We start from the raw sequence: 20880 nt of genomic DNA, 5'->3' as shown, positions 1-20880 counted from the left end.
AATGTTCTGGGAACCCTCTATATTGTTTTCCATAGTGGCTGTGCCATTCTGCATTCCCGCCAACAGTGTACAAGGGTTTTGATTTCTTCACCTCCTCACCAACATGTGTTATCTTCTGTGTTTTCAATTATTGCTATCTATCCTAACTGGTGTGAGATGATATCTCATTATGATTTTAATTTGCATTTCCCTGATGATTAGTGATCTTGAGCAGCTTTTCTTGTACCTGGTAGTCGTTTGTATGTCTCTTTTTTTAGAGAAATGTCTGTTGAAATCCTTTTCTCATTTTTAAGTCATGTTCTTCGTGGTGGTTTTTTATTAATAGATTATTGAATTGTAGGAGAGTCTTAACATATTTTGGATATTAGCTACTTATATAGAGATGGTTTACAAATTGCTTTCTCCCATTCTGTAGATTGCCTTTTCACTCTGTTGATCATTTCCTTTGCTGTGAAGATTTTTAGTTCAGTGTAATTCCATTTGTTTGATTTGTCTTGTGGCTTAGGTTTTTGGTGTCAAATACAAGAAGTCATTGCCAAGATCAATGTCATGACCTATATGGGAAAAGAATCTAAATAAGAGTACACTTGTGTATATGTATAACTGATTTACTTTGCTGTACAGTGAACTAACACAACATTGTAAATCAACTATACTCCAATAAAAATAATTTTTAAAAAGTCCCCCATCTGCCATTTTCTTCAAAAAGTTTAACAGTTTCAGATTTTATATTTACGTCTAGTTTGCTTTGAGTTTAGTTTGTGAGTGGTATAAGATAAGGATCCAATTTCATTCTTTTGCATGTGGCTATCCAGTTTTTCCAACATCATTTGTTGAAGAGAATATCTCTTCCCCATTGTGTGTCCTTGGCACCCTCATGGAAGATGAATTGACCATGTTTGTTTAGGTTTATTTCTGAGCTCTCTGTTCTGTTCCATTGATCCATATGTCTGTCTTTAGGCCAGTATTGTACTGTTTGAATTACTACACCTTTGTAATCTATTTTCAAAATCAAGAGGTGTGATACCTCCAGTTTTGCCCTTTTTTTCTCAAGATCGTAAAGTTAACAATTTGTTTCAGGCTTTTGAGTGAATTATTTTCATGTCAGAGAACTAGGTTTTACTACAGTTCCCTTTCCTTTCTTAGCCTGTTTATTCTGAAATAATAATCTTTGAAATTGCTTTACAGATAAAGGTTACAGGAGGATGATCCTCTGATCTAATAGCTCCATTTTTTCCCATACTCTTGCTAATTTATCTTTCAAACTTCTTCTTTTCTGTTTCTTTAAAGGCTGAAAAGAAAGGAGCCAGCAATACAGTTATTGGTATGATCTTTGGATTTTATGCTTTGTTTGACTTTCTGGCATCTTTGGTATTTGGAAAATATGTAAGTATTATTTTTTTTAAATGGTGTAATGACTTATTCTAATTTACAAGTCTAAAATTTCCACTGATGCAGAAATAACCAGCATCGTATGTTATGAACTGTGCTTCAGTTGACAGTCCTATTCTTACAATTGATTGATTTTTAACTTCTTCCATGTTTGTAAAAATGCATGTTGTCATTCCACTAAAGAATTATGTTTTGTTAACTGTATATATCTTCCCCATATCTTCTGTTTCCTGATACAGTGGATTTGTTTATGTCACTATAGACTTGTAGCAGTCATCAATTTACCACTTTTCTTTGACATTTATTATAGCTTGTACATATTGGAGCAAAATTTATGTTTGTAGCAGGAATGTTTGTCTCAGGAGCAGTTACAGTTCTCTTTGGGTAAGTTATGTTCTGATATGTTTGGGAGCCTGAACAGATTTCCTAATTTATCTTCAGTTTAAAATGTTAATGGTTTCTTTAAATCAGTCATTACCATTGATTATCAAACGCCTGGCATATGGTGAAGGGAGTTGGATGGTGTGGAGAATGAAATGAATGACATTGATCTTAAGAAAAAAATCCTCTAGGGGATCACCATTAAGTTGGCTACTGAATCTGTTCTTTAGGATTTCTGTGACTTGAGTGACAGAAACTTAACTCACTTTTCTGAGTCACAAAATTTTTTGGCTTAAGCAAAAAGGTGAGTTTCTTGTCTAAACAATCAGCTAAAGAAGATCAGAATACAGATGCTAAGATAATGTTATCAGAAGTCTTTCTCAGGTTCCTGATTTTGCTTTTTTTTTTTTGCTTGGAGAAGACCTAAATCTAAGTCTTTCTACATAGGTTCTTGTTAGATTGACTCTACATTTTTCAAAAGGCCCATTTAGTATTATTATTTAAGATATCAAATATGTCAGTAGAAAAGGACAGTGAGGCTATTATTATGACTCAAATTCCTCCTACTAAAAATATAACAAAGAAACTCTTAAAATTCATCTTCTAAAGTGACTTATTTTAATAACTATGATTGGGGTATTACTGTTTTCAGTGAGTACAGTTAAAAAAAATAAAATCAATTTGGCATTTGAGGATTGTCTTATTCTTTTTTAGTCTCTTGGACCAAGTTCCAGAAGGACCAGTGTTTATTGCTATGTGTTTTCTACTGAGAATAACTGATGCAATAAGTTTCGAGGCAGCAATAACTGCGTCTTCTTCTATCCTTGCAAAGACTTTTCCAAACAACATGGCTACAGTATTGGTAAGTATTTTATACACTTTTCCTACTTTCCTTTTAGTGTCGGCTAAAATATTTGCTTGACCTTTCATGTCAAAGCTGGGGCCCATTCTTCTGGACCTGCTTTTTTTCTACTCTCTGTGTGTTTGTTACCTTTTACCCCAGTTTCTACCTTCAGCAGCAGGCTGTCAATAAACATACCCTTAGTCTTACTTAGGTGCTTTTCCTAGGCTTAGAAGCCCCTAAATGGGCAAAAACAAATACTCTTTTTTACCTCTTAAAAAAAAAGCCTCGGTAGTAGTATTTGCTATCTCTCTGTAGCCTAGGTTGTGGCTGGGCTGCCTGAAGCAGATTTATACTAGAGTCCTGCTTCCACTTTTCCCAGAGTCATGGAAAGGATCTTAGAGATTGCCTTGAAGTCCATATGTGCTTCTGTGCCGTGGGTCTGAGGATGGACTTACTTTACCATAAAAATCCAGAGCCTGGTAGCATCGTATTGACATACATTCTCATATATTGCCCAGCTGCCTTGACACAGAGAATTAGCGACATAGCAGATTCTTGTCCCAGCTCTTGGCTGCTGCCTCCCTGATCCCAACGAGACTTTCCCATATCTCTCTCCTCCGGACCCAGGCATTCCTGAAGGGCTCATGGTTTGTATATGAGAACAGGCACCACCCTCAGAGACCTCAGGTCTAATCAGCTCAGTACCACGTTCCCTAATTTACCCATATTAATACTACAGTTTGAAAGTTTTGACCATCAGGTAAACTATTTGCTGTACAAATATAAATATTCACACTTTTATTAAGTATGTACCCATATGTATTTATACACTTAATGTAAGTACATATATCTGTATATGTATTATATATCTGGATAAATTCACTTTAGGTTCTATAGCAGTTTGTCATGCCATGGTGGCCACCGTAACAGATATACTATTTCCATTTCCAAAAAGTATATTTTTCAGAAGGGGTTCAGAAAGATGCTAGTTGGTTGACATGCTCTGTAAAACAAGGTTTTGTGGCTGAACATGTTTGGAGTAGGGCTTTGCTGTCCTGCAAGTTAGAGGTGATCAGTTCACAGTAGCATGAGTTGTTTTCATTTTATGTATGAACAGACTATAACATTTGCCCATTTTCCCATAGGACTATTGATTTGTATCATTCATTAATAGTTGCTGTCATGGTGCTTTTGGGAAATTAGTCTTTTATCAGTACTTTTTCCCCATTCTTCATCTTTTTTTTTTTTACCGTCCATAGTTTTTCAAATTTTCATGCAATCAGAGTTATCAGTCTTCTTTTGTGTCTTTTGAGTTTTTATGTCATAATTAGAAAATTTACTTCACTGTAAGGATTAGGAAAAAACTCTCATATTTTATTTTTCTAGTACTTTTATAATTTCAGTGTGCATGTTTAAATTTTTGGTCTGTCTTGGATGTGTGTGGGTGGTGTGTATATAAATTGTAAAGTGGATAGAATTTTTTCAGAACTTTCCATTAAATCTTTGTTCATTTTTCAAACGAAACATATTAACTCAATTTTCTTTTGTTTTCCCATTTTTAGGGAAGTCTTGAGACTTTCTCTGGACTGGGACTCGTGCTGGGGCCTCCTTTGGGTGGCTTTTTGTATCAGTCCTTTGGCTATGAGGTGCCTTTCATTTTTCTGGGGTGCATAGTTCTGCTGATGGTTCCCCTCAACATGTGTATTTTACCCAATTATGGTAAGACCTCATTTATTGCTCATTTTAAGAATCTTATATATAAGTATTTTTATGCCTTTGTAGGAAACCAATTTAACATATACACACTTTCATTTTATATAATCACTAATAGATTTGTAGTGCATGCTGAAAGAATCAATTCTCTTTTCAGAAATGTTGCGGTGGCAATTAGTTTATATAAATTGTCATAAATTCTTTCTGACCTATACAACTAGCAAATATTAAATTTCTTATCATAAAACATATGCAATACCCACCAGATGTCTTCTTGGATTCTAAATTAAAGATTCTTTACATCTTTTAATGTAAAGAATCTTTCCATTACAAGGCACTGTGACAGGAGGACAAAGTTAGACCTTCCTTTTCCAGGCTTCTTGTAGCTGTGTGTACAGCACGGCTCAAGTGTGAGGACCCAGGGCCATATCAGGCAGTAATGGGAATCATCTTGGCTCCGAAGCTTCATGCCCCATAGGAGTCAACCTATCCTGTAACAACTCCACAGGCACAGCCGCCAGGGTCTCCACGAGGCATGTTCTGGGTACAAGAGTCCCCAAGCTCAGGGAGGCACAAAGCATCGAGTATTGATGGTTTGTTTATAGTTCCTTCTGTACAGATGAAATTTACCAGTCAGGGATTATTTTCATTATAAGCCAGATTGCCTAGTAATATGGAGTTGGCATTTTACCATTATCAGATTACTACTGTGACAGAGCCACCGAGTTATCTTGAGAGCTGGAGGAGAGCCTGTCATCTTTCTGTGCATAGTGATAGTTGTTTCTGTAGTCAAGCATCCCGGACTGGCCTCCGATTGGGTTCACAGGTGAACACTTGGCTATTAACTAAGAAACTGACACCAGGTCAGATTCTCTTGCAACAGGAGAAAGAGTTCTGTTTACTATTTATCAGTAACATTATATAGGGAAAAAAGATGGCTTACTAGTTAATTGTGGGATGTGTTATTTAGAACTTCTGTGATTAGGCGCTGGACTGGGCCCAACATCAGTAATTCCTTGAGCTCTGGCCTGCTTTCCTCGCCTCTGCCCCTCACTCCTACAACATGGTATCTTTTGAAGCCCCTCTAATCACTGTCAGCCTAGTTACTTGGTACTTACTTCTCTTTGTTCCTGTTATTCCTCAATTAAAATTTTCCTGCATCTTCAATTAACTTAAAGCTCCAGTTGGTGTTCAGTTGCTCAGTCGTATCTGACTCTTTGCAACCCCATGGACTGCAGCATGTCAGGCTTCCCTGTCTTTCACTGTCTCCCAGAGCTTGCTCAAACTCATGCCTATTGAGTCAGCAATGCCATCCAATCATTTCATTTTCTGTCGTCCCCTTCTCCTGCCTTCAATCTTTCCCAGCATAAGAGTCTTTTCTAATGAGTCAACTCTTCGAATCAGGTGGCCAAAGTATGGAGCTTCAGCTTCAACAACAGTCCTTTGAATGAATATTCAGGATTGATTTCCTTTAAGATTGACTGGTTTGATCTCCTTGCAGTCTAGGGGACTCTCAAGAGTCTTCTCCAACACCACAGCTCAAAAGCATCAATTTTTCATTGTTTAGCCTTCTTTATGGTCCAGCTCTCACATCCATACATGACTACTGGAAGAACCATAGCTTTGACTATATGGACCTTTGTCGGTAAAATAATGCCTCTGCTTTTTAATACACTGTCTAGGTTGGTCATAGCTTTTCTTCCAAGGAGCAAGCATCTTTTAATTTCATGGCCACAGTCACCATCTGCAGTGATTTTGGAGCCTAAAAAAATAAAGTCTGTCACTGTTTCCACTGTTTCCCCATTTGTTTGCCATGAAGTGATGGGACCAGATGCCATGATCTTCGTTTTTTGAATGTTGAATTTTAAGCCAGCTTTCTCAATTCTCGTCTTTCACTTTCATCAAGAAGCTCTTTAGTTCCTCTTCACTTTCTGCTATTAGGGTGGTATCATCTGTGTATCTGAAGTTATTGATACTTCTCATGTAACCTTGATTCTAGCTTGTGCTTCATCGAGCCCAGCATTTCACATAATGTACTCTGCATATAAGTTAAATAAGCAGGGTGACAATATACAACCTTGATGTACTTCTTTCCCAGTTTGGAACCAGTCAGTTTTTCCATGTCTGGTTCTAACTGTTGCTTCTTGAACTGTATATAGATTTCTCAGGAGGCAGGTAAGGTGGTCTGGTATTCCCATCTCTTTAAGAATTTTCCACAGTTTGTTGTGATCCACACAGTTAAAGGCTTTAGTGTAGTCAATGAAGCAGAAGCAGATGTTTTTTCTGGAATTCTCTTGCTTTTTCTATGATCCAACAGATGTTGACCATTTGATCTCTGGTTCCTCTGCCTTTTCTAAGTTCAGCGTCAACATCTGGAATTTCTTGGTTCACGTACTATTGAAGCCTGGCTTGGAGAATTTTGAGCAATACTTTGCTAGCGTGTGAGATGAGTGCAACTGTGCAGTAGTTTGAACATTCTTTGGCATTGCCTTTCTTTGGGATTGGAATGAAAACTGACCTTTTCCAGTCCTGTGGCCACTGCTGAGTTTTCCATATTTGCTGGCATATTGAGTGCAGCATTTTCACAGCATCATCTTTTAGGGTTTAAAATAGCTCAGCTGGAATTGCATCACTTCCACTAGCTTTTGTTTGGCCCACTATGCTTTGTTTTCCTCTCTAAGGCCCACTATGTTTTTATGAACAAAATGATTTGGCAAACTTTCTGTTTATCTAAGTAAGGATCTTGTATTTAGATTGAATGGGAGAAACTGATATATATTTTTTTAAATCTCACAATTTCAAATGTTAAAGCTATAAATATAGATTTAGGTGTTCCCATGAAGGAGTACCTTTAAAAATTATTGTTTTAGGAAAGCTTATAGGTAAAGCTGGAAAGTTAAATTTCCTTTTATTTTGATGATATTGGCAGAATTTTGTGTTCTATAAGTTCTACTCCACTTGTTTACTTCCTTTTAAACCCATAAACACTGTGGATTTGGGTTACTAAGAGTCGATTTCAGTCCCTCGCTGTCCCTTATCCTTTATATCTGCTTGCCAAGTCTCCTCTTCTGTATTGTGCTAAAGAAAAAATCCTCCCCCCCACCCCGGCCATGCTATTTGGCATGTGGGATCTTAGTTCCCTGACCAGGGGACCAGGGATGAACCCATGCCCCCTGCAGTGGCAATGCAGAATTTTAACCATTGGACTGCCAAGGAAGTCCCTAAAGAAATATTTTTAAAACATAGTCATGTACATGACAATCCTCTTTTTTTTAATTTAATTTTTTAAAAATTATGGTTTTAATTGAAGGATAATTGCTTTAGAATGTTGCACTGATTTCTGCCATACAAAAACGTGAATTAGTCATTACTATACACATAGCTCCTCCCTCTTGAGTCTCCCTCCCCCCACCACTCCCTCCTCCCACCCCTCTAGGGATGCCTGTGTGTGGTGCTCAGTTGCTTCAGTCCTTTCTCACTCTTTGAGACCCTGTGGATAGTAGCCTGCCAGGCTCCCCTGTCCATGGGATATTCCAGGCAGGAATACTGGAGTGGGTTGTCATGCTCTCCTCCAGGGGATCTGTCCCACCCAGGGATTGAACTCACATCTCCTGAGTCTCCTGCATTGCCAGTGGATTTTTTGTTTTTTACCACTGAGCCACTGGGGAAGCCCCCTTTAGGGATGACAATCCTCTTAATAAAAATGCCTGAATCCATGAATTGTGAACTTTACCTTGAAAGCCACTAGAAGCTGCTGTTAGAGTTTTCTCAGGCAAGTCATATGAGCTGGACTGTCTCCCACTTCCACTCTACCTAACTTCGACTCATCCTTCAAAACTTAATTGTATGACCTCTTCTGGAAAGTTTCCCTGAACCCTCTCAATCATTGATCTAAGTGCTGAGTCAATAGTGCCACAGTGCTCCGCGTTTTTCCTGTCCCTTCACACCTGAAAGCCTCTCTGCTTCCTCACCTCTCAGAGCAGCTTCCTGTGGCAGGCATTGTCAACCATGGAGTCATGTCCTCCAAGAAGAATGTATCAGAATTGGAGGAAGCAGAGAGATTACTTAAGGAGGTTGGAAAAGCTCCCTGGGTGATTCTGCTGTGTGTCTCTGGAAACAGGTATCACCCTAAGTTTTCATTACTTGGGCTTCTTCAACAGCTTAGCTGAACTCATGATGTGTTCATTTTCATGGACGTTCCTATATGTTCTTATGGTGGTAATCCCCTTTCCCACTTTGCATTCAGAGAAAGGGACCATTTATTTCACAATAGTTTGTCTTATGCTGTAGACCCATAATACTTCTATATGCACGATAAATGTAATTGATTAAAGTTGATCCTTTATCATTGTTATTTTAAACATCAGTAATATACAATCCAAAATCCATAACCGGTGAAGTCTCCCTGCTGGCCTGCCTCACTGAGCCACATGGTGGGCTTAGCCCTTTTCTAAGTCAAACCTGTAGTGAAACAGGCTGGGCTTGCATTTGGTTCATCATTGACTATTTGGCTAATAATCAAGAAACCAACACCACAGTTTAACTGTATCCCTCTTACCCTGACAAATATGGTTGGACTACACTTGATGCTTCTTTTGTACTTTGCTTCCTACCAAATCATTATTCACCAAGAATTTATTACATAATGAGTTCTGTTGGGTACTCTTGGAGAAATGAGGATACGTCAGTGCTGATCTGGCCCTCAGAGCTTCCTGGCCTAGCTCACTACACAGTCTTCTAACTCTCCTCCTGTCTCTATTTCCCAGGAAACCACAGAGGTAGCTGTTTGAACTGAAAATCTGATTCTCACTTCTTGTTTGAAACCTCTAGTGATTTCCTGGGCTTCTTAGCCTACTTTACAAAGTCCTGCATCATCTTATCACTACATCCTTCTGCAGTATGATCTCTCCTCCTGACACTCCAATCTCCACCCTCCTTTACTTTTGCTCTTTCATTTCCTCAAACAGAATACTTTCCCCTCACACTCAAGTTTTGCAATGAGCCATTCCTGGATAATATGCCTGGGTTATTCTTTCCTCCTTCTTTGCTTGCTTATCTCAAGCTCATCCTTTAGACAGTAATTTGGATATTACTACTTTCATAAATTCTCTCCTAAGAGAGAGAATTCTCTTCCTCTTTTTTAGGCAACCCTCTCACATGCTCCAATTGGTACCCTCCTAGCTCCATCCTGGCTTTCATCACACCTTTTTTGTAACTTCTCTGTGAGGTCAGGATCTGAGTTTGTCTTCTTTGGCTTTGTGTACCCAGTGATTTGGCATGGTATCTGATTCAGCAAAGATTTTGTTGAGCACATTACTTGGAAGATAGGAAAGTCACCAAACAATAAAGCATGTAAGATGAAATGCAGTTTAGGTTGCTCAATTACGTGGTAATGGAGGTAAAATTTGCAGGATGCTTAGGACCAGAATGAGGTTTTACAGAGTGGCTAGAGATTGAAAAATTAGCAGGGGAAAAAGAAGGGAGTTATAGGATATGATTGGAAGCTTGGGAACAACCATGCCTGGTGCTTGAGGCAGTGCAGAAGTTGTGTTGCTGTTGGGGAAATGGCAGCACCTGAGGTTGGTGCTTCCCTATAGCTCAAAGGACTTTCCTGTAGCTCAAACATTAAAGAATCTGCCTGCAATGCAGAAGACCAGGGTTCAATCCCTGGGTTGAGAAGATCCTCTGGAGAAGGGAATGGCAAGCCACTCCAGTATTCTTGCCTGGAGAATCTCATGGACACAGGAGCCTGGCAGGCTACAGTCTGTGGGGTTGCAAAGAGTCAGACACGACTGAGCAACTAACACGAGGTTGGCTCTCAGCTGATCTTGATGCAAAATTGAACATACTAGTGATTCACTAGCATCCCTTTCAATCCAGCATTTTTCCATAAGCAGAAAAAAATTGTCTTGTGTTCTTTGATTGACTCGGATTCCTCCTCAGCACACACACATTGTTGCCTGATAAAGCGTCTGGTTTTTCCTACCACCAAGTGCTCTCTATCCCATCTACGTGTTCTCTGTCCCATCTGGGGAAGGCCTTCTAGATTATGACCTATAACCAAGACCACTTCTCTTCATACTGTGATTCCAGTTGATTTTTTTTGAATCTGCGAAATTATTTTTTAAGTACCTGGAAATGGCCTCTAGGTTTGAATAACTTATATGCAAATGTTGATAATGTGCAATTTTAGGCAAACTCAGAGGCGTGGTTGTTTTGATTACTGGATAAAGATGGCGTTACCAATTTACTTCTGAAAATAGACTGAAAGATTAAGTTAAGCAATTTGAATTACTCTAATTTCTTTTTAAATTTTTACCCCAAAGAGTCTGATAAAAGGAAACACTCATTCTGGAAACTCATCACTTTACCCAAGGTTGCCTTTATATCCTTTGTCATCACCTCATTCAGCTCCTGTTTTGGCTTCCTTGATCCTACACTGTCCCTCTTTGTTTTGGAGAAGGTGAGTAGCCTGGTAATGAAAACTCCCCATTGTGGTAGGTGCACATAATGGCTTGCTCTCAGGCCCGGCTTGCTCTCAGGCCCTGCTTGCTAGAAAGTCCTGGGTGTGGCTGCAAGGAGGAGGCAGAATGAAATCTATACATCAAGATAGCCTGTACCTTCCCTCTGTGATGTCCCTATAACTAGGGGTCTGATTTGTGTAAATGAAAGAAGCCTTTCATCTGGTCTCTTTCTCCTATGCCTCTCTCTAGTCATTATAGATCTGGCTTGGGCAGCATCCTGACTGCTTAACAAGAATACTTTCCTCTGTTTTAATTCCATTGAGGCATTTGAGGTTCTGAGTGGCTCATTTAATGTGAGGTGTCCTTCTTTCTAACAGATCCCCTCTGGGTCCATTTACTTTTAGTCTATTGCGTATATTTGAAAGACTATGAACTATATTGATCTGAAGTGGGAGAAGGGAACCAGGAGTCTCTATTTTTTTTTAATGCTGAAAATGACTGAATTTTAAAGTTTGATGTCATAGCAATTTGTTCTTTGATATTTTTGAAAAAAGATTATTAAGAAATAATGCAATAGAGTATATTACTGAGTCTGATAGTTAATTATACTGGAGAGTTAATCTGTGTTTATAAAGACAGAAATCTACTAGCTGCAGCCCATGTGCACTCTGAGGCCCCAGAATGAAGAAAGCACCGTTATCAGAAACACAATCCCTCCAAGTCACTCGACAGTTTGGGGTATTCTACGGGTAAACTTGGGGACTGTAATTTTAGTGCCAGGCCCAAGTTTTGGAAAATAATATAATATTACAATTAAGCAGTGAGCATCTATGAGGTAATACATAAGAAAAATATCTTGTGTTTTTGATGACACATTCCATTCACATTATCAACAACGAGTCTGCTTAAGAGTCATTTTTCTTCCTTTGAAGAACTCTGTCCAAACCTTGAAAATTACTGTAACAATCTTTCATAAACCCAGGTTGCTCATGTCTAACTTATAAAAATCTTTAGAAATGTACTTCCCTGTTTTTCTATCACATTTGTTTTTCTTGTTGCCCTTCTTCTGCCTTATCTGTTGTTTGAATTGGCTTTTTACTGTCCTGTCATTGGTCGACCAGTCTTTTAGGGAAGGAAGGGGTCCACCCTGTCTCCCCCTAGTTGTAAAATCAGAAGAGGATATTTCTGACTTTTATATCTTGCCACTGTCTTTAAAGGGCTAATTTTTAGCTTGAATTATGTCATAAAAATTGTTAAAACATATACTGACCCAAGTAGATCCCATGTGCTTAATTAAAGCATAGTTAAGGAAATTGAGGAAAATGAGAATAACTAGATAACCAAGAAAGGCATTTATATCATGTTGGTAACAGTAACAGAGTTATGAGGTAGCTTACTATTATAAAAGCCTTATAAAAAGTGTCATACCATCTACTTCTCTAATTAGAGATTAATATCCCTTTGAGATAGATAGAATCGATATTATTGTCAGTGCTTTTTATAGCAATGCAGTTTAGTCTGTGAACAGACAGCATACCTGGGATTGTTGTTTGACATTCAGATTCTCAAGCCTCCTCCCAGACGTTTTGAATTAGAAATTCTTGGGCTGGGGTTCACAAACCTCTTATAACAAGTTTTCCAGGTAATTTTTTGTGTATACTAATGTTTGCAGAGCACAGGTTGACATGTAAAAAATGCATATGGCTCATAGAAGGATCATTATACAATATTTACTATTAAATGCTAACAAAGCAAAAACATCCTGGATTTCTGACCTCTGGTTAGGTTTCTTCTCCCATAATGAAAAAATAATCTGTTTACAAGCACAAGACAAAAATCACAAAGGATGCTAAGTCTTAGTAGTAGCCTCATGGCAGGTGATAAGAGCTGAAGATATGGTAGAAGGAAAAGATAGATGTTTATTTTAAAAAAAATGACTTAACCATGTAACTTTATCATGGGATTTCTTTTACAGTTTAATTTACCAGCTGGATATGTGGGACTGGTATTCCTGGGTTTGGCACTTTCCTATGCCATTTCTTCACCACTGATGGGCCTACTCAGCGATAAAATGCCAGTATGTACACTTCATTGATATTTAAGAATGACTTTTGTATGTCTAGACTGGTGGTTGTCCAACTGTACTTCTGGGGTTCTGCAGGGCTACTGATTAGAATGAACATATTCAAATTTTTTAAAATGTTATCTTTATTGAGGTATAGTTGACAAATAAAACTTGAAGATGTTTGAAGTATACATCATGGTGATTTGGTATATATACACATTGTGAAAGGATTCACTCCATCTAGTTAATTAATATATCCATCACCACAGTTATCTTTGTGGGGGAGGGGGAGCAATGAGAACATTTAAATTCTTATATATTCATTTTTTCTGAGCTGATGGAGAGGTTTCAATGTGAGGTCTCAGTATCTTCCAACTTGTCATCACCCTGAGCAGATTCACTTTTTAATTGCTTCAGCTGGGAAAAGGGGAAGCTTATGCCAAAACTTTTGAAAAACTCCTGGATTAGACTTTCTAAAGGAAAAAGTTCCCTTGATGCAAAAAAATGGATTGACCTTAATAATCAGGGCAGAGCTCAAAGGTACTTACGACTTGACCAACTTGAAAGGGTAAAATGTAGTTTTTCTACGAGAGTGAAAGGACTGGTCAGTCAATATGCATCGTTATCCCAGAGCCATCCTGAAAGAAAATTTCTTCTATTCTCTTTTAACTAGGTTTAAATGATTCAGTCTAGATGACTAGTACTTAGTCATGATTAGTACTTAGAGCTTAGTACTATTAACCAAGTCTCAAGCTTCTGTGATACTAGTGCTTATTTTTGTGTTTCCCCTCTTTGTTGCATGTTGGTATATATTTATGAAGACTGATTATGTGGAGATTACTTGGTAATCCAGGTGACAAAAAGCAAGTGTCTTAAAGTGTTTGGAGCTTAGTTTTAAGACGTAGCTGTATATATAACTGAATAGATATCACACCCCTGTAATGTTTAGCCTGTATTTCAGTAGTTTATGAGAAAACATTTTATTTGATACTTTTTAAAATGTGAATTTTTCTAGATAGTGCATCTACTTGATTGTTTCTTGTGGTGACTGCTTCTTTAAAATTGTTATATTTGAAACAGTTCATCATTTGCAAAATCTACAATATACTCCCTTTCCAAGGGATCTTGTCCTTTGCTCACACCCTGTCTTGGGGTTCACTGATTGCACTTGCTTTTGTGTTTACCATCTACCCTGTTTTCTCTTACATGTAAAATTTTGTTTTCTTCAATGTATTTTTTTTTTTTTTTAATATCATGACTTGTGTTCCTTGATGATTTCTTTATATTCTTGGATTATGGGAGGTTTTTACCTCTAAGTCTCTTTGGACTTTCTTTCTCAGCACCTAAGGAAATGGCTTCTGGTTTTTGGAAACTTAACCTTAGCAGGTTGCTACATGCTCTTAGGACCTGCCCCATTCTTGCACATTAAGAGGTAATTTTTTTTCTTCTTTCAAATTTTCAGCCAAATATTATTAAGAATTATTTTTAAAAATTTTGGTGTAACACTGATATGCTTAGTATCTTTGAATCTTATTATTTAAATAATTATCAGATTTAGGACTATATTGAAATATTTGTTTTACTGACAGTATTACTGTCATGGATGCTAGTAATGGTCTAAGTGAACATCAGTGCATAAAATCTGTATCAAATGAGAAAAATGCTTATTTTTCCTTGTGTTTTAATTGCAATTTGTACTTTATTTTAAAAATAGCATTTGTTATCTACCTTTAGCTGATCGTTCTTAGAATATGCTTTTTCTTTTTTTTCCCACTACTTCTTGCTCCTTGAGGTAGGAACTAATTTTTTTTCTGTGTCATCCTTAGTATATGGTAGCTGCTTACTAAAGCTTGTTTATTATAATTTCTTTGCTAAAATAAAGTGAACTACCTAGAGCTGTTTAGGTACCTCTGGGACAAAATATGACATGGAAAAAAGCAAGGATTTCAGAGTCCTTCATGTTTGAGTTTGTATTTGGGCTTTGTGCCTTGTTTGGTGTGTGAACTTGGGTAAATCATTTAACTTCCAAGAGCCTTGGTTTTATATCCACACACACACACAAAACAGGTGATAATAGTACCATTGGAATAACTTTCTAGGCTCAGGATGGAGTGACTCCAGCCCAGGGTGCCATATCAGCAAACCAAAGCTTAGAAAACTTTCATGTCCCTGTAAATGCTCCTCCTGACCAGCAAGCAGTATATCCAGTCAGCCAATCACCCCCAAATTGCCAACGCTGCTCTGGCTTTCTCACCCCAGACAAGATAGACTGTGTGGCCCTGGCCAATCAGATATTTTCTGATTTTCTCTTCCTTGTTCTTTACTCTTTACCCTGTAAAAGCTTCCTGCCTTCCATCCCATTTTGCAGTCCTCTGAAAGGAGACCATCCACCTCATAAAGTGTTAAGTAAAGTTTGCTTCTATCACCTAGATTGTCTTCTTTAATTGTTTTAACAGACTCACATGGCAGGGTCGCTGCAAAGATTCAAAAGAGCAATGGATATGAAGTAACTGACATAGGGCCTGGCATGGAACGAATAGCAGGTTCCTGTCACTTCCTTTACCACATCCCTTCTGTGCCCTTTTTCAGTCAATGGAATTTCAAAACTAAGTGCTTGAAGGAGGGACATTAATACTGACAGTTTAATCAACTTTGAAAGGATTTTGTATGGTGATAAGGCAAGTTGACTCCAGGCATGTGACATGTGTGGCCAAAGACCTTGGGATAGCAGAATGAACTGATTTTTTTCCATCAAAATGTAAAGATCAGATGGGAATAAGAATCAGACTAGTCTTGTAACCTGTGAAAGGAACTTCTCCCAAGATCCTGCCTACCCTTTTTGGCATGAAGGTTTGTTGTCTCTTTCAATGTTAATTTTTTTTTTTCTCCAAAACTTTTTTGCAGTCAGCTCTGGTTGTTGGTGCTGATATTAGTCATAAATGGTATCTCTGCTGGAATGAGCTTAATTCCAGCTTTCCCAGAGATTCTCAGTTGCGCACAGTAAGTTACTTCCGTTGCTTGAACTGTTGTTGTAATTAACAGTAAACATCACAAGCTTTCTTGAATTTCTCAATTTTGTAGGATGTTGGATATTTTTTTACAATACTAAATCCTCATGATTTCATGTCACACAATATTGTTATAAATATTATAAGCAACAATACAATAATATAAATGATGATATAGAGTAATATTAATACAGTGATAGGTAAAATGGGTTGTGGATAGAAGCTTGGCTCGGTTTACACTTGGGTAGAGATATACTTTTAAAAAGTCAAAGCATATATATATATATATGTATGTGTATATATATATATGTATGTATATATATATATATGCATAACTGAAGTCCTTTGCTGTACAATAGGAATTAATACAACATTGTGAATCAATTATACTTCAGCAAATTTTAAAATAAAGCCAAAGCACGGTGGAAAGACCTCAGCATCATTTCCCTCTCATAGTGGAGGTCCATACAAGGACACAGAGTGACCAGGTAAAATGATTTTAGCACCAATTCCAATGTGTGTGTTTTCCTCCCTGACACCACCAAGTACTTCTCTGAAAGCAGGTGGGTGTCCTGCAATTCAATTTATTCTGAAACCATTTAGCTGGAGATAGCAGCAGATCCCACAGGTTAAAGGCTCATCCCACAAGACTGGTCTCTGCTTCAGAAGCCAATTTCAAGTACAGGTTGTTACCTGTGCTTCTGACCCACTGGCTGTCAATCAGCAGTTCCCATGACTTGGATTTGATTAATTTACTAGAGTAGCTCGTAGATCTCAGGAAACCAGCTTACTCATCAACAGTCAGATGACGAGATACAAAGGGCAGTGAGGTCCCAAGCAATGGAGCCTCTATCTGGGCCCAGCACTGTGGCATGTGGAAGCATTTTGGCTTCCCAAGCTGGGAGCATTCTGAACTCAGTCCCTTTGGGTGTTTATGAAAGGTTCATTACATAGGTATGGCTGATTAAATCACTGGCCGATTGGCAATTGATTCAATCTCCAGCCCCATTCCCATCCCTGTGGGGAAGGGGTTTGTGGAGCTGAAAGTTCCAACCCTCTAATCCATATTGATTCTCCATGCAACGTGGGTGCTGGTCCCCAAATCATCTCATTAACACAACAAAAGACGCTTTTTTTAAAAAAAATGGCTTTCATCTTTTAGGAAATTCCACAAATTTTAGGAGCTCTGTGCCAGGAATGGGGAAGAAGACCAAATATATCATTTTATTTTGAAGTACTATACCACACCAGGCATTTGTCACTTGGCCCGTCAGTCTTTAGTAGATGTGACGATGAAGAACACAAAGTAAACTTGAGCAGGAAAATAACTGTTGGTTCTGATGTGCCAGTTCAACAGTCCTCAGAGGAATAAGGAGCTGCTTCTGTACTTTCTGAAAGTTGTCCATTGTTCTCTTTATGTGTTCATTTCATTTTAAGATTTCTTAATTGTATACTTTAATAAACATGTAATATAAGTGGGTCGTGATTCTTACTATTATATCCTATATGTACAGTAGAAGCATTTCTAGAAAACCCTGGAGTAACCATAGCTAGGAGAATATCTTCAAATTAGGTTAACTTTTTATTTTAGAAATGGAGTGTTCTTGCTGTCAGGTTTGTCCAGATTATCCCCGGTTTGTTTTAGTTTATCTACCATACGCTATTCCTTTGTTTCATGAAAGTTTCCCTTTTTAATCATGAATATACTCTTTGTTTCTTTTTGCAGTGAAAATGGATTTGAAGAAGGATTAAGTACCCTGGGACTTGTGTCAGGTCTCTTTGGTGCAATGTGGTCAGTTGGGTGAGTAGCTTTGGAATTTAATTCACACTTGTAAGTTGGAGACTACTATTCCATTTTACAGATGGAGAAATTCAGACACTGAGAGATCAGATGAGCTGCCAGAAGGCACATAATTCTCTTAGGGCAATGCTGCACTTTTGACCCATACTATCTGACTTTAAGATCAGTGGTTATACCAACAGTTTTAATAAGGTAATCACAATAGTCTCATATACTTTGTCTTATTTAAGTGATATTTTAAAGTTCTTTTGACAGGAGCATGTCTCAGGTTTAAAGATGTATTAATTTATTCATTCATTTTTGTATTTATTTTTTACTCTGTACTATGTTGTTGTTAAGTTGCTAAGTCGTGTCTGACTCTTTGTTACCCCGTGGACTGTAGCCTGCCAGGCTCCTCTATCCATGGGATTTCCCAAGCAAGAATACTGGAGTGGGTTGCCATGCCCTCCTCCAGGGGATCTTCCCAAACTAGGGATCAAACCCACATCCACTGCATCTTCTGCATTGGCAGGCGGATTCTTTACCTTTGAGTCACCAGGGAAGCCCACTCTGTACTATACCAGAGAGATAATTATATGCTAGCTGTGTAGCTATCATCAATCAGTATGTACTGAGTTATTTTAAATATAAATACCTGGAGAGAATATGATAAAGACTCTTTGGAATGCATGCCATCTTTTTAAAATTCTCATATAAGGCACCAACTTTTCAGAAGCAGTCATAATTTTAGGATTGTTTAACCATTTCAAACATCATCCTTTTCAGGTAGAATTATTTTCTTACTTCCCTTGTGCCTCAGCTGGTAAAGAATCCGCCTGCAATGCGGGAGACCTGGGTTCGATCCCTGGGTTGGGAAGATCCCCTGGAGAAAGGAAAGGCTACCCACTCCAGTATTCTGACCTAGAGAATTCCATGGACTATACAGTCTATGGGGTCCAAAGAGTCAGACACGTCTGAGCAACTTTCACCTTCTATTTTCTTACACCTAATGCCCAGTTCAGGGCTTCCCAGGTGGTGCTAGTGGTAAAGAATCCGCCTACAAAGCAGGAGACAAGATGAGGGTTTGGTCCCTGGATTGAAGATATCCTGGAGGAGGGCATGGCAACCCACTCCAGTATTCTTGCCTGGAGACTCCCATGGACAGAAGAGCCTGATGGGCTACAGTCCATGGCATCACAAAGAGTTGGACAGGACTGAAGCGACTTAGCATGCACGCACATGTAGTTTCAATATAATGAATTAAAGAGGTCATGTAGCCCATAAGAAGTAACTTTTTTTGGCTCTATTTAATCCTTTTTCTTCTTTCCACTGTTAGTGCTTTTGTAGGACCAACACTGGGGGCATTTCTCTATGAGAAAATCGGTTTCGAATGGGCAGCTGCTCTACAGGGTCTCTGGGCTCTGACAAGCGTGAGTAATTAGTCTTTTACTTTCATTTTTCTTATGTTTATGGAGAAACATGACTTGGATAATTGATGTTAACCATATCTTTCATTGTGTTAAAGGGACTAGTGATGGGCTTGTTTTATCTGTTGGAGCACTTGAGGAGAAGGAGGAGGTATGGTCAACTCTGGAGCTTTTTTCCTCCCTTTAAAATTTGGCTTGTGGGAGTGGAAAACAAACACCATTTTACACCCATTCTTCCAGTCTGAAGATCTCTGGGCACTCTGTGCCTCATTACTTGATAGACACATATATGGACATAGTTGGGTAGAGATGTAGGTACCGAGTTTTTTTTAAGGTGAGAAATATTGAGGTTGGCCTCTTTTTTCCTTCAATATAGATCTGAACTTCAAAATATCCTTGGCACAGAGGAGGAACGGACTGCTCTCTTGTCTGATGAAAGGTAGCCTTAGGAATTTCAACCAGTACAGGACTGGAAGATGGATGCTCCTGGCCTTGAACGTCAGTGTTGGACTTTCTTAATTTTTACGCACAAAACTCCATGGACTCCACACCAGCATCCTGGAAATGTTAATATAGCTTTGGGTGATCCTGTGTTGGGCTACACATCCTGTTGTCCTGAAGAACTGGCCTATTGAACCAGTCATATTTGAAATCTTAAATATGAGAGGAGTCGTTGAAAATGAACAGAAGTTTGTGGTTTTGAGTGACTACACTTGGCCTTGAAGATGTTGTTGACTCTAGGTGCCCCGTTTCATCTGTTTACTTTTTATTGAGTGCACTGATTCTGTGAATGTACCTTTTTATTAACAGGAAAGGAAATGAATTGATTTGACATAAATAAATGTAAATATAAGTCAAAATATACAGAATAATTACTGTGAAATCAGTTTTTAAAATAGTTGCTTTCTCTGTGTCCTGAGTTTTTGTTTGTTTTTGTTAAAAAAGCAATTTCCAGCCTATGGTGTAAAAATTCTGTTGTATATCCTGGCCATCAGCTCTTCTAAAAATTTTGTTTGTGTGAAAGATACAAGAATAATATTACTTAGCACTTCCAATTTTGTAACATACTGTGAATTAGGATCTTGATTTATAAGTAATGCTTGGTTTAATATTATTCATTTCTCTTAATGTCTCTGTTTTAGTTCTATCATTAAAAAAATTAAATATTTCCAATAGATGTATCCCACTTCCGGAGCAAGTGAGTCCACAGGAATACTTGTTCTATGTTAGGGAAGGGGTTCCTCTGACATCATATAAAATCCATGTCGTTGTTTTGAGTGAATCTCTGCTGTGCAACTCTCATACCTCCTGATCCATTTTCATAGCATAGTAGCCACATTTACCACCACCTCCAATTTTTTAGTAAACTAAATGGTTTCTCATCTGTTTATTTATTCAAACATGCTGAATGCGTTCTCTAAGCAGACATTGTGCTTGGTATTACAGAGTTAGCTGTGATCACGAGAAACAGTCTAGCCTTTATGGAACTAATATTTCAGTGGAAGGGATAAACAGTAAATAAATACCGGAATCTCTAATTATCTATGACAGAAAAAAACTGGTGATTTGAAAGAGTAATTGGCTGGAGTTGATTAGGTGTGAGGATCCTCCTTTAGATAAGGCCTGTCTGTGGAGGGGCTTTTGAACTGAGATCTGAAGGATGACAATGAGGCAGCCATTGCGAGGGGAGAGCCCTCCTCAGTTTGCGCAAAAAGACTTGACATGGTCAAAGAGAAGGCAGCTGTGGTCCACAAGGCTGGAGACCAGTAAACAGAGGAATCTGGAGAGGTGGGGAGGGACTGACTT

At 38.2% G+C, this 20880-nt stretch overlaps 1 protein-coding gene across 1 annotated transcript in view; it reads left to right on the top strand.

The window, feature by feature from the left end:
• SLC18B1 (solute carrier family 18 member B1) overlaps positions 1 to 20268 on the top strand; it is a 30844-nt gene extending 10576 nt beyond the window's left edge. Inside the window, exons 3-14 of the mRNA XM_081530495.1 lie at positions 1291 to 1386; positions 1703 to 1776; positions 2488 to 2635; positions 4180 to 4336; positions 10657 to 10793; positions 12770 to 12871; positions 14200 to 14291; positions 15764 to 15859; positions 17594 to 17668; positions 18984 to 19077; positions 19173 to 19225; positions 19451 to 20268. Of these exons, the coding sequence (XP_081386621.1) occupies positions 1291 to 1386; positions 1703 to 1776; positions 2488 to 2635; positions 4180 to 4336; positions 10657 to 10793; positions 12770 to 12871; positions 14200 to 14291; positions 15764 to 15859; positions 17594 to 17668; positions 18984 to 19077; positions 19173 to 19225; positions 19451 to 19517 (1191 nt within the window). The 3' untranslated portion in view covers positions 19518 to 20268. The remainder of the gene's footprint in view (positions 1 to 1290; positions 1387 to 1702; positions 1777 to 2487; positions 2636 to 4179; positions 4337 to 10656; positions 10794 to 12769; positions 12872 to 14199; positions 14292 to 15763; positions 15860 to 17593; positions 17669 to 18983; positions 19078 to 19172; positions 19226 to 19450) is intronic.
• The last annotated feature ends 612 nt before the right edge of the window (positions 20269 to 20880 follow it).

This window comes from Giraffa tippelskirchi, chromosome 9, assembly GCF_054371585.1.
Source record: "Giraffa tippelskirchi isolate mGirTip1 chromosome 9, T2T-mGirTip1v1.2.pri, whole genome shotgun sequence".
Lineage (NCBI taxonomy): Eukaryota > Metazoa > Chordata > Mammalia > Artiodactyla > Giraffidae > Giraffa > Giraffa tippelskirchi.
This window is presented reverse-complemented; position numbering and strand designations above follow the sequence as displayed.